This window comes from Monodon monoceros, unplaced genomic scaffold, assembly GCF_005190385.1.
Source record: "Monodon monoceros isolate NGI ecotype Baffin Bay Population unplaced genomic scaffold, NGI_Narwhal_1 Super_Scaffold_14, whole genome shotgun sequence".
Classification (NCBI taxonomy): domain Eukaryota; kingdom Metazoa; phylum Chordata; class Mammalia; order Artiodactyla; family Monodontidae; genus Monodon; species Monodon monoceros.
The window spans coordinates 5,735,846-5,750,417 of record NW_021703770.1 but is presented as its reverse complement, the minus strand read 5'-3'; the positions used below and the strand labels follow the sequence as shown (position 1 = coordinate 5,750,417).

At 46.6% G+C, this 14,572-nt stretch overlaps 1 protein-coding gene across 14 annotated transcripts in view; it reads right to left on the bottom strand.

Moving 5' to 3' along the window:
* ZFAT (zinc finger and AT-hook domain containing) overlaps positions 1 to 14,572 on the bottom strand; it is a 481,085-nt gene that overhangs the window by 271,876 nt on the left and 194,637 nt on the right. For all 14 annotated transcript variants that reach the window (XR_003793519.1, XM_029222687.1, XM_029222683.1 and 11 more), the window contains one exon: positions 1,688 to 1,776. Coding sequence is in view for 13 of the 14 variants with exons in the window: in XM_029222687.1 (XP_029078520.1) it covers positions 1,688 to 1,776 (89 nt within the window). In the remaining variant the exon portion in view is untranslated. The remainder of the gene's footprint in view (positions 1 to 1,687; positions 1,777 to 14,572) is intronic.

The following is a 14,572-nucleotide window of genomic DNA, read 5'->3' as shown; positions in this document are numbered from 1 at the left end:
GTCAATGAGGACTTCAGGGCAGAGAGACTGTCTGCTGTGTCTGGTTAGGAACGGAAGATGCTCCACACGGAAACTGAGGAATGAATGAGAAGTCTAGCTCCGATTCTGAAACAGCGAGGACAGAAATCAAGCTCCCTGGGTCCACATTTCTCATCTATAAAGTGAGAGTTGCCCTAACTCTGCATCCTCTAGTCCTACAATTGCACTAGTCTAAGAAAATCCAGAGTCCCCCAGAGAAACACATCTATGAGAGGTGGGATGCTACATTAAGCTCTTAATTTTAATTATGTGCAAAGTATGCAAACATGGAACATCCCAGTTCAGACACTTTGCACTCCTGCTGGGTGACACGTGGGTCTCACCTGAGAAACTCGTGTTCAGTGCAGACCTGAAAGCAGCTACAGAAGCGACAGGCACAGAAGCCTCAGGTTCCCCAACTGCCCCCTTTCTGCCGTCAACGAGGGACTGAGAAGATCTGGTGAGAGACGCTCAGGCCTAGGGCTCGGAGGCAAAGCCCCAGTTCTCACTCCCTCACCTCCTGGATAGTCAGAGCACATGAGCCCTCATCCCCCCCGAGCCACCTGGTTTCTTAACTACAAGAGGAGAGATCATGAGGCTTCAAGTCACTTCATCCCAAGGTTGTTCTGAGCATCAGATAAGCTTGTCATCAGGGAGGGTCCTCGTACCTCAGAAGGGGTGACAGACAGCATAGGCTGGCCACTATTATAACGGCGACTGAAGCCTGTGGATATGGGCATCGAGGAAAGATTCGTGGGGGTCACTTAACTTATGTGAGATGCAGGTTGTTCAGCTGTCCAATCTGGGCAATGATATCTACTGTGTGGAGATCAGAGTTGAGGGGGGTGAAGCTCCTGGCACAGTGCAGGGACACAGTAGATGCTCAATAAATATAAATGCACCTCTGAGTGTGGTGGCCCAGGGTCCTTCCACGTTCTGCCTACCGCCCTCTGGGACTTAGCAGTGGACATGATTTCAACAAACATCTCAGAGCATCGTGTTCCCACGTTCACATGCACGTGCCAGCAGCAAGAGCATCGATTTTAAGGGTCAAGTTGCTGAGGGCTGAGCAGAATTTTTTATTAAACAAATTCACTGGACCAGAGTTCCTGCTGTCCATAACTGCGCCATAAGCAGTGGCCAAGGGGATATTACCATCTACATGAGAGAAACATCAACTGGAGGTATTAAAAGAATAAGGAAAGCCACGGTCTCCCGAGCCCCTGTTACACGCTGGCACCGTGGCGGGCACATGAGCGCCATTCCAGCTCTTACAAGCGCCTGCCAACCGGGCATCATCACAGTTGCCGTATCAGGGGTTCACCTGAGACAATCCATGATCTGACAGCACACACTTGTCCGTAAAGCTCGTACTCTTTGCTCTAAATCACTCCATTTTTTTACGGTGAGAGGGTGCCTTTCTCTAGTCTGCGTCCTCTTACACTCTGTTCCTGGACTTGGTCTCCAAAGTACAGAGAAGCACTACATTTGCAGAAGGAGAGGGCATGCAGTCAGCCGAACCACGCCCCAGCCTCCACGTGCACCGGCTGAGCAGGCCCAGAAGGGAAGGGGACGCTCCAAAACAACGAAAGGAGGCTCCCTCCATCTTTATTTTGAAGAGCGGTGCGCTTCCGACTTGAATACCCGCTCCAGCGCCGAGCCCACTTACCTTGAAGGAGGCGTGCTGCTCCATGTGCCGCAGCAGCTGTGGCTTCTGGGCTGCTGTGTAGTCACACACCGTGCACTTGAACTGCTTCCCTGAAAAGAAGGGAGAAGAAGGTGAGCGCCGTCAGGCTCGCAGCCCCTGCGTGTGAGTGGAGCGTGTACGAAGGCACGAAGAGGCCCCGTGCCGTCGGGGGTGTCCAGAACGTCAGGGGGAACTGGCAAGGAAGTGCACAGCCGCAAGGCAGCATGCTCCGTCTAGCCCAGGGGAAGCTGGGGGGCCGGACGCCAGGGGCCTCAGTGTCTCCCTAGGAGTGTGGACGCCATCCCGAGAGCCAACAGCACCTGCAGAATGCCCTTCAGCAAGAGAAGAGATCTGTTTTGGAACTCGTAGGAGTGTAAAAGGCAGATTTCAGGAGATGCTAGAGAGAAAACGACAGAGAAGTGTGAAACGTGGGTCTTTTGAGAGGATTAATGTTTCAGCAATTTATAAACATTCAGTAATGTGATAAACAAGCCCACATGTTAAATCAATGGATATATGGGGCAGGCTACATTTTTTACCCCTGAGGAGCAAAAATAAAACCTCAACTTGCAATAATACAAACGTGCAACCAAATAAAAATATGGCCTACTTCTCACAGCAGCGATGCTTACCACGCAGCTTCTAATGGCTCTAAGCCTCCGGAGGCAGCAATGACCACAGTCACTGCACATGGTGCCACAGAAACACCGGCTCCCTCTGGGAACCTCTCACACCTTTCCTTCCCAGCCGAGCTGGGTGAAAAAGCTGTCCACCTCTGCAGCCTCCATGCTCCTTTTCTATCCACTCCTGAGCCCACCCCAAAACTGGCAGGTGACACCAGCTCGCCCCAAAACCTGTCTCGCCAAGGTAACCAGGGACCTCCATGACGCCAAGCCAATGGCAGACTTCAGTCCTTATTTGACAGGACTCTACCACACGTGGCTCTGCTAACACCGTGCTTGGGAAACCCTCTGCTCCTCTGACGCCACGCCACTACTGCCTCTCCGTGCCTCTCTATTCGTTCTGTGTATCCCGGAAACACTCTCTCCCATCTACAGCTTTTACACACTGAGGTCCCAGACTGCTCCAGCCCACACCCCCACTCTTCTCCTTCTACAGGCATCCTTGCATGTAAACCTTTGAGGTCAAAATCTACACCTTCTACGCATACTTTTACACCTTCTACCCTTCCCTAAACTTGAGATTTGAGTATTCAACTGGACTACTGTTTAGCTGTCCCAAATGTCCTAATTTGGACTCTTTGCCTCACCCATCATATGGGTTCCCCCTCCAGCCTTCCTAGTTTATCACCCACCTGATCGCCCAAGTCAGAGACCCAGTAGCCTTCCTCAACATCTCCATGACCCCAACTTCACTCACCTTATTTTTTAAGCACCTGATTTCAACTCCCAGTATTTTTCTATTTCTCTCTGTTTCTAAAACCTCCACACTGGTTTAGGCCCTCCTCATTTCTTTCCTGGACAATGGCAAAAGCCATTGCTCAGATGAATTGGTTTCCTTTCTTTCAGGCAACCCTCCCATCCATCTATCACCCACCCACTGCCCCTGCTCCATCCGTCATCCATCCATCCTGATGCCCCACCCTCCATCCCTGATCTAACACACAAACCCGTCCACAGCCCTTGCTGCACAGCCCGCCAATGACTCCAAATACAGATCAAAGCTGAAGTTCCAAAGCGTGGCATGGAAGGCACCCAAAATCAAAGTAACTCTCCCCCCGATCCCTCTCTCTGACTTCCTGTTTTGCCTTTGCAGTCCAAGAACCCTGAGCCTCTGCTAACATCTTCCATGCCTGAGATGCACTGTCTCTTGGCATGTGGGCATTCTTCACTTTAACTCAAAACTCCAGTTGAACAACATCTCTGGTACAAGCGGGCTAAGAGCCAGCCCCCTGAAGCTCCCACACACACTCTCACACACTCTGTCCATGCCCTGGTCCTGCAGCATGGTCATGACCTGCCATTGGCCTCCCATCGGCAGGAACCACGTCTTAGTCATCTTGGCACTCCTAGTGCCTGAGCGCCTGGCACACACTGAACATATTCTGTGCATTCTACTAAACTGAGCTGGGCAAGAAGCAAAAAGGAAACTTTGTACATCTTACTTGACTAATGCTCTCCATAGCAGCAGCAAAAGGGAAACAATAATATAAACATGTTAATACTGCAATTGTACCTATCATTCCAGGCGAAGGACCCCCAAACTCTAGATTCTACTAATTCTGCAAGTCCAAAGTATGAGGAAAACCTTTTCATGTGTAAGGCAGAAAAGTCATAATTAGAGCGCAGTTAACACCTTACCTTGAACACAGTACCATCTTTTTCAAACAGAAGGGCTATGCATGGCTACACATCTCCTGTATAAACTCGGACACCCGTACTTCTCCACTGGTGCGTGACTCGCCTAAATACATCATGACTGTGCCAGGCAGCCTGAGCAGAATGCTGTCTAGGTTCCCCACTGGCACCATGCGGGGAGGAAAGCTGATAGCCACGTTGATAAATATTTTCACTCACTACCAATACACTTGGATCAAACAGTAGGAGATTAAGCTAAAAATGATTAGTGCCTGAAATGAATAAATGGCATCACCTCGTTTGAGGTCCACAGTCAACCTTTTATGAATATACTCCCGGGCTCGCCAGAGACAAGGAAAGAAGGCAGCTCTTAAAAGCCATCCCTTATGAGGCATCAGAGCGCAGGCAATAAATATTACAAATGTTTTCAGCGACCAATGACGCCCCCCCACCAAACAGGCTGGGAGAGCGCTTGACATAATCTTTTGCTGCCTAATTAAAATAGTGCAATAGAGATGCATGACTAATCATAAAAATGTAATGATTTGAGACTATCAGATTGTTTTCTATCAAGATACTCCTGAGAATCACAGGGAGAATTGTCTAGAAAATGCAGTATTTACCCGAGGTTAGAGTGACCTCAAAGGGCTGGTAGGTGCACAGCAAATGGCTGTATCGGATGTGAGTCATAGAGCAGCCCAGGAAAAGAAGGGAATGATGACAAAGAAAAAATGAGGTGGACGTTTTAAAAAACTTAATTCATTTTGCACACAATGTGCCCGGCTAGCTCTACATAGCGAGCTGCTGGCCGTCAGCAGCTGTGCCAGGACATGGCGTGTCTGATCTCCTCGCGCTGCCCAGAACCCGGGGAGGCAAGGCAGAGCACCCCTCTTATGGATGAGGGACTAGGAACACGAAGCTGAGCAACTTGCCAGGTTGTGAAGCAGTCGGTGGCAGAGCCTGGATTTGGACCCCAAAGCTCTGACTCGGCCACGTAAGAATCCTCTTGGCTAATAAGGACATGGCATGATTTCCCCAAAGGGAACAAAGAATTTCCAACAGCAAAAGGGGCACATATGAACCACACGCATAAAGCCTGGTCCCGCAGGGTGGCGGCCCCGGGAAGCACCAGTGTGGCAGCGGAGGGGCGCTCTCCTGCAGCCCCGGCCAGCTCACCTGTGAGGCCCGGGGTTCATTCCTCCCTGCTGCTGCTCAGTGTGTCCCCACTAGAAAAATGGGGAGGCAACCTCTGCCTGCTGCCAGGATGGGCTCAGACTCTGGGCGGCAAGCACCCGAAAAGTGGTCCCCTGAGAGAAGAGGCTGAGGGTGTGTGCAGGTGACCCAGCAGCGGACCCTGCTCTGCCACGGCCACTGGGGCAGCACCCCTCAAATCCTAGTGTTTTGACCTCCCTGACACTCTCGGGGACAATCCAAGGATAGGTCCAGTTAAGCCAGCCTGAGATAATATTCCTTAAAATAGAAAGAATACAAACAGAGAAAGGAAAATGATAATGTGTAAGTAACATAATATCAAAGAGTTCACAGAAGGCTTTCCGCATCCTGCCCCCAGCAACTGCTCTGGCCTTGTCTCCACCCACAGCAAGCCATGACCCCCTGGCAATGGCTGGTGGGACCCTCCCCGTTACCTCCTGTGCTCAGCCATGACCCTCGCCCCCCTCTCTCCACCCCAGGGACATAGCACACTCACGCCGCCTCCGGGCCTTTGCACTTGCTGCTCTGGGGCCTGGGGTGCCCTTCCTTCCATGCTCTGCTGGCTGGTTTCCCTTCCATAACCATCCCCATCTTCCTTTACTGATTCATTTGTGACATCCCTCATCTTGTAACATGTTCATATTGAAATTGAACCGTTTAACATTCATATTTTCATGTCTCAATTTTCTCAAAATTTAAGATATTTCTTTATATCTCAAGTGTAATATACCCCCTATCTTATTGATTTATCTTGTTTCTCATTCAGCTTCATGACAGTGGGGTGTTTTGTTTCTGCTTTGGTTGTTGTTCGTACCACTCGCTGCTGTATCCGAAGTGCCTAATTCCAAGTGGCTCTCCAATTCATCTCTGGTTGGTCCACCTGGCACCCTCGGTGGGCTGCAGGTACTTTGGGGTCAGGGACAGTAGACTTCTCATTCCACATCCTTGTGCCCGGCAGCGAGAGCATGCAGGCTATGAGGCTAGCAGCACGTCACAGGGCCGTCCCAGCAGGATGTCTGCTCAGCCATGTGCCCTCTCCCTCCCCAGAGCCACCACCATCACACAGGGCACCACCAGAGCCTTGTATACGGCCCTGCCCACCATCCCTGCCCTCCCAGCCACAGGTGATGGGACCGCTGTGGACCAGTGACCCAAGCTGAGCCAGGAATCTGAACTGTCGGGATCTGAAGCATGTAACTCAGAAGCTATTGGTCATTATATTTTCAATCTGTGGATGAAATAAGAACACAAACCAGTCTGCAAAGGGAGACGGAGACAGAACGTCAGAACAAGGAGGCAGAGATGAGCAAAGGTGAGTGACGAAGACATCCACTCAGCAAGCACTCCCTGAGGGGCCACTGTGTGTGGGAAACAGGCCGGACCCCTGAGCACAGCAGCGGGCAGACAGCGGAGCCCTTGCCCTCATGGAGCTCACGGCCTATAAGGACAAGAAGCAAATAAATCACTACAAATCACAATGGGCTATGGGGGAAACGGACGGGGCCCTGGAGGGTGAGGAGGCCAGGACAGGGTGCAGCCATGGGGCTGAGGCAGCAGGGGAGGCCTCTGTGAGCAATCGATGGTCAAGCAAAGGTGGGAGGTTGACGGGGTCCAGCCACAGTTACAGGAGGTGAGGACAGTCCTGTGAAGAAGCAAAGGAAAACGCAAGGATCGCGGTCTCTGTAGGATATAATAAACGTCCCTTTTCTGTTTCAGTGACCTCAAATGAGTTTCTGACAATGGCAAGCAAGAGTCCCAGCAAATACAGCTGTTGAATGAATCAGTGGGTGCATGAATATAAAACGCCAAGACCCCTCAAGGCAAAGACATAGAAAAGGACATGAACAAACAATGCACTCAAGAGAGGATTAAATCCGACTTAATTAATCAAAAGAAGTCCAATGACAGCAAACACTTGCACACAGCGCCATGAACCCATCAATGTTACAAATTCCTCATGCACGTTACTCGTGTAATCCAGCTTATCCTCTAATTCACCTGATCGATTTCATGATTATCAAATCCCTTAAAAGTATAATAAAATGGTAAGGTCTGATATCCATTAAACTAAGAAACTGAACATGTTTAATATCATGCAAAAATGAAAGAGTTCAGTGAGAACACTGTCATGTTTCTGGTACAATTTTTTTGAAAAGTAAGCTGGCTGTGCAATGCATGATTCAAACCACCAAAACGAAAGAGCCACCCTGCTCCTGGAAATATGTCCTAAGGAATTAATTCTTGCATTAATTAATTAATGCAAGAAAGCATTCCCTGCAACATAAGCTGTAATAACGGGAGGAAAAAAGAAAACAATACATTGCCCCCAAATAAGAGAATGGTTATGTAACTCATGGATCACCATCTTAATGGAACATTATACACCTCTTAAATGTATTATTCATGGACTCTACAGCAACAAAAACTAATAGTAACTTTAAAGCTAAAAGAATGATACTTATCCTTTAATCACAACTACGTAATCATTCCATCTGAACAGGAATAAAGGTTGAAAAAAATTTTTTAAAGAATAATTTATTTGTTGTGTGATAGAATTGTGGGCATACTTGTAGGAAGGGGTTAGATTTTTGTGACTGTGGTTTTAATGTTTTCTGTGTAACAGAAAAGCATTTCTGGTAAATTAGCACCCATCTCTGAAAGGCTGGGATGTTGGATCCCATTTGCTATTGCCCACAGTCCAGAAGACGGGTCTTTCAACGTGGAACAATAAAGTGATATCAGTGGTTCCCAAACTTGAAGCTCAAAAGAGTTCACTGTCTTTTAAAACACCAGCCAAGCTTGACTAGCTGTACACTGACTGAGGCATCTCTGCCCCTCCTCTTTGCACAGAAAAGACAGCGGCCTAATTTTGTGAATCATCTCAGGGTGGTCATTTCTTGTCTTCTGAGTCAGGATTGAACCTTTCTAAACAGTCAGAAGTCATTCTGAGCCAATCCTCGTCAGTAAGGAGAACAAAAGAAAGCAGAGCCACACCACTCTCTGGAGAAACACTCTTTTGAGGGAAGCACTCCAAGCTTACTGCAAAAACACTGGCACAATGAGAAAAGCTAATTGAAGGTACAAAGTCTTCCTCGTTACAAACTACAGAATTTAGAATCTCAGTTACTTATAAAATTCTTATTTGATCCAGAGGCCCAGATGTTAAACGTCAAAATCACAACAACCCAGATGAACCTTACAAATTTAACGTGCAAAGGAAAAAGCCAGACACAGAAGAGCACGTTTATATGAATCAGTTTATATGAAGTTCAAAGGCAGGACAGATCACCTTCCAGTGTTAGAAGTCCGGGTGGTAGCTACCTTGAGGAGTAGTGAAGGGGAAGAGCTGGGGGGATGGGTGAGGAGGGCTCCTGAGGGGCTGGCAATGTTCGTGTCTCATCCTAGGATGTGGTTACACGCTGTGCTTCCTTTGTGATAATCCACTGAGTGGAACACTTACCAATTATGCATTTTTTGTATGTGTGTGATACTTTAACTTTAAAAACGTGAAAACAACAACAGTACAAGAATGAAACAGTCAGGCTACCTTCCCCAGAAGGGGCTCAGGAACTGGCACCAAATTAGTTCAGGAAAGAAAAGATGTGACGGGTAGTTCAAGGATAAAGTTTGAGGACTGCATGGCAGTGTGTGAATGACCCTGGCTGCTGTTGCAGGTGGTAAGAAAAAAGACACAATCAGCGATCTCTGCACCTGTGCTTTCCCGTCAGGCATCTTGCTGAGTGCTGGGCTTGCTGGAGATTTCCACTGTGGATATTGCTGCCTGTTCTGGAAACACGATGTTTCACCAGCAGCTCCTATTTTCCTCAAAATGTGTGATGGTGCAACTCCCGTTCAAAGATGGGAGATTGGGGGGTAGAAATGTCACCTCCACTACTTCTGTTCATCCCTCAATAGGTGAGGTACCATCTTTGCAGAATCTCCGTTTTCAAGTTTCCTCTGGGAGGATTCTGTTTCTCTAACTAGAGCTCTTCAGCCAGTGCTTCATGGCCAACTGGCTGACGGAACAAAGCTGATCTCTGACCTGTGGACACTGGCTGCGCCTGGCAGTGGGATGCTGGCTAAATCAGGTACCACCAGAAAAAGCCCAGGGTCTGGAGGCAGGCAATCCTGAGCTCAGCCCTTGACTCAGGTCTTAGGCAGAAATCTACTCAGCTTGTCCTGCCAGGTAGAGGGGACAGGATTTGGAGGTGGGATGGGGGAGAAAAGGAACAGAAGTCCCTGTTATACTGCCTTGGGTTAGACATCGAGAGGTGCCCCCAACCCTGGGAGGGTTAGGACTGCCCTTCCTACTAAATTTCCTTCTGCTCTGGAAGGAAGGTGACTGTGCAAGAGCACGGGGCTGGGGAGGGGGCAGTGGAGCCCCTGCCCGGCTGAGGCCCCTGTGCTCAAGCAGGAGATCCTCCTGAGTAGAGGAGATGTGCTCCGCTCCTAAAACTAGACATCCTCACCTGCTGGCAGCCGCGTGGGGTGCTCACTCCAGGATGTACAAAGCCCCCAGCCTCGTGACCAGCACTTAGAAAATGCACAGCACCTTGGCGAGGATGTGGTGAAAAGGGAACACATACACTGTTGTTGGGAATCTAAACTGGTCCAACCACAATGGAAAATAATACGGGGTTTCTCAGAAAATTAGAAACTGACCTACCGTATGATCCAGCAATTCCACTACTAGTATATACCCAAAGGAAATGAAAATGGGATTTCAATGAGATATATGCATTCCCACATTTACTGAAGCATTATTCACAATAGGCAAGATACGGAAACAACTTAAATGCCCATCAACAGATGAATGGATAAAAAACATGTGGTGTGTGCGCGCGCACACACACACACACACACACACACACACACACACACACACACTGGAATATTATTTGGCCGTGAGAGAGGACAATATCCTCCATTTCCAACAATATGGATGGACCTTGAGCACATGATGCTAAGTGAGATAAGTCAGACATAGAAAAACAAGTACTGTATGATATCACTTATACGTGGAATCTAAAAAATCGAAAGCAAAGAGTAAAATACTGGTTAATGGGGATGAGGGAGAGAAGGAGGGAGGGATAAAAACTGATGTTATTTAAGGGTACAAACTTGCAACAAGTAGTACATATGCCATAGTGATGCTTTTTTTTTTTTTTTTTTTTTTTTACTTTTTGGCTGCACTACACAGCATGTGGGATCTTAGTTCCCTGGCCAGGGATCGAACCCACGCCCCCTGCAGTGGAAGCACAGAGTCTTAACTGCTGGACCACCAGGGAAGTACCACCATAGTGATCTAACACACAGTATAATGAATATAGCCAACAATACTATACTACAGCTATGTAATGAGATAAATATCACTGCAATGGCAATCATGTTATTGATACAATATATAAATGCATCAAAGCAACATGTTATACACCTTACATTTACCTAATGTTGTATGTCAAATATATTCAATAAAATTAAAAAATACTTAATCATCACAAGAAAGAAATTTTAACTAGGTGATGGATGTTAACTAAACTTATTGTGGTAGAGTCACTTCACAATATATACATATATCAAATCATTATGTTGTACACCTTAAGCTAATACGTTATATATGAGCTGTATTTCAATAAAACTGGAAAAAAACTTTAAAAAAAGGGTAACATACACCACCTGCTGGCTTCCTTTGTTTCCTACTGCACCCTCGTCTGTTTGATGAGTTTCCCTGAGGATGGTTCCAGCTGCTTAGTTTCTTTAAATAGAGCTCTATATAAAACCAGGGCCCAATGGAATGGCAGAAAAATCTTAAACCGTCAGAAGAAAATAAAACTGTCCCCTTGTCTTCTGGCATTTGGATTCCATCAGAAACCAAAGAAAGACAGTGATGGAAAACTTCTGTTTTAAGGCAACATGTTTGGAATATCTGCTAAATTAAATAACTCCTGCCAAATCAAACTTCTTGTGTACCTCAAACTTGAAGGAACGCTAAAATATTTAAAGAAAGAAATCTGCATAAATATGAACTATTACTCGTAATATCTGGAGGCATAAAAGTGAAAATGCCTTCTTATGACTGTTTATCCAGTCTTACTGAAAAAGGTGGTATTTTGCATAAGCAAATTTTTCAGAAAACTGCCTTTACCCTTTTCAACACTGATACTCTTTAAATATTAACTCTTGCACTGTGCCTTCCTAAAGAAGGAATGTTTGAGAGAAGAGTAATTTGATCTTTCCTAAATGACACAGATGATGTAGATTAATCACCACAAATATTCATTTGTACAATGTGTCGAGAGTGGCTGGGAACATGAGAATACCGATCCCTAACGGAGCAGGTATACGTACACCTCTTAGAATGAACCCACACTCAATGTGAACCCAATAAACCTCCCCAGAACCCCACTGCAGTAAGCTGATAATGCCCTCCCCCAAAATACCCAGGTCCTAAACCCCAGGACCTATAAACATTACGTTATATGTAAAAGGGATTTTGCAGATGTGCTCAAGTTAAAGATCTTGAGATAGGAGATGAGCCTGGATTATCCAGGTGGGCCCAATGAAATCGCAAGGGTCCTTATAAGAGAGAGGCAGGGGGTTCAGACTCCGAGAGGAGATGTGATGAAAAAAACAGAGGGAGAGAGAGGGCGGGTGAGAACTATGGTGCTGGCTTTGAGATGAAGGGGGTGCTCATAAGCCAAAGGATATAGGCAGCCTCTAGAAGCCAGAGAGGTTAAAGAAACACATTCTCCCCTGGGGCCTCCAGAAGAAATGCAGCCCTGCTGACAGCTTGATTTTAGACTTCTGACCTCCAGAGCTGTCACATAATAAATCTGTGTTGTTTTAAGCCACTAAACTTGTGGTAGTTTGTTACAGCAGCCACAGGAAACTAATACATCCCCATACACAGGAAACTTCATCACCCCCGTTACAAATAGGGATGATAGAGCACCTGTTCAAGGTCATTCGGACAGGAAGTGGTTCCGACCTGGGACTGCCCCCGTGAGCACAAGGTTTTACTCACTCTGCCGTACTGCCTCTCTACATAGCCTGGTACACAGGGGTCTGCCGCCTAAAGTGAGCAGAGCACCCTGCAGGAAGCATAACAGGCATTTGGCAGCAGGTGTTTTGCAGCAAAGCACACATACATCTTCGCAGTTCTGTCATCTGCAGTCATTTGTGCGACGGCAACTCAGAACAGAAATAGCTGCAGCCGTAAACAGGCAGTTTAAGAAGTCTCTGTACTTTAACGGCTGAACTTGAAGCAGCTTGGGGACGGATGATTCTCTGTAATTAGTACATCAGTTTTGATACAAGGAGGAATGGATCAGCATTAGACAGAGAAAGAAACAGAAGGCAGAGCTCGATAAAAGACCAGGAAAGAGCAAGGCACCAGAAAGGATTAAATTAGAGTCTCTGTGCCAGGTATGTGCAGCCGAGACCCCTCTACCCAGGTGAGGTTGTAGGTGACCAAGCCTTATTCAACAGTTATTCTGTGTATTAGTCTAAGCTAACTGTTCAGTAAGCTGTACACTTCATTTTCTAGTATGAGCTCAGTTATTCTTTTTTTTAATTGGAGTATTTTTGCTTTACAATGTTGTGTTAGTTTCTGCTGTGCAACGAAGTGAATCAGCTCTATGCATATATATATATATCTCCTCCCTCTTGGACCTCCCTCCCACCCCTCCCCCATCCCACCCACCTAGGTCATCACAGAGCACCGAGCTGAGCTCCCTGTGCTATACAGCAGGTTCCCACTAGCTATCTGTTTTACACATGGTGGTGTATTTATGTCAATCCTAATCTCCCAATTCGTCCCACCCTCCTCTTCCCCTACTGTGTCCACATGTCCGTTTTCTGCCTCTTTATTCCTGCCCTGCAAATAGGTTCATCTGTACCATTTTTCTAGATTCCACATATATGCGTTAATATATTCTTATGGTTTATAAAAACCTCAGAAAAAGAGCTTCAGGTGGCCCCAGACAGGGTGCACACAGAAACTGGGACTCCTGGGTCCTAAAGTCAGCCCTCCTCTCTCCTGCCCATCAGCCAGACACCAGCCCGTGAAGATAAGCCACAGAAACCTACTGTGTTCACTACTGTTGCCCCTCTCCCACCCCTGACCCTCGACCTTTTCTCCAGGAGTAAGTTGGAGGAAGGCTAAGAGGGACGAGACCAGTCTCACTGAAGCCTAGTAAATGAACCTGGTAAGATCAACCATCTGGCTGCTCAGGTACCATTTTCTTTTAACTTCTTGGTTCTAGAGTGCATGTCTATAGAAGTAAAAAGACTATGGATGAGTGCAGCTACTCTATGCTAGAGTGACTGCGTTTTTCAGAGGAAACTCCATACTTACATCTCCTAGAATATTTCAATGTGTAGCCATGGGATCTCTTATTATAAATCGAAGAAGCAAGGGGAAAAGTGGTACTTCCTCCACTCAGACCTAATTTCCACATCCAGCTCTCCACTTGTCCAGTTATTACACACACAAGAGTGCTTGAAGCTTGGATAATTCCTCTTTGTAAATTTTACCAGAAAACTTCTTATCTCCAGTGTATGAGGGCAGGTTGGATTGGGAGAAGGAGGGGACCCAAAGGAATTAGCACTGAACTTCAAAGAGCTTTTTATTTCATGATTAGAGAATTCTTGTTTGATTAGGTAACCTAAAGGCACTGCACCATTTAACCTCCCTCATCTGCTCTGGGTGGGCAGAATCATGTATAAAATTGTAGACCACACATCACGTGTCTAGACCCTCTCAAGTCAAAAGCGGGGAGATGTGTTACCAGCATGATTTCTGCGTTAAATTCTTGCACCCACTGGCATACATGCAAAGGGTTTAATCGGGCCCTTTATAGATCAGTATCTGTCTTTGTACATTATCAACTGGCAAACCTTTCTAGCAGAAACCTTCACCCGTTCTGGCCTATCTCTTCTAAGGCACAGTAATGAGCTCCTCTGGGAAACAGGAATGAATAAACAGGAATAGATCACATTAAAGAAGCCAATACAAGTGAAAAATTAGATTCACAAGCAGGTAAAGGAGAGGCTAATTACTCAATTCCTTTCTACTTCATTAAAAGATACCCAGGAAGATTCATTTAACAGTGAGTTCCTCTACCGTATTTTAAGATTTCTAACTCACAAGCATTTGATTTGCTAGAACTCTCTGGGGTATGAGACACAGAAAAGAGCCGGCACTTGCTGAGCGCTCCTACATCCCACCCACTTTATGTAAGGCACTTTACATTTTCCTTCACTCATCAATCAGCAAAACTTCATGGAGCACCTACTACAAGTCAGGCACTGTTAGGGATACAAAACAAAACCAATA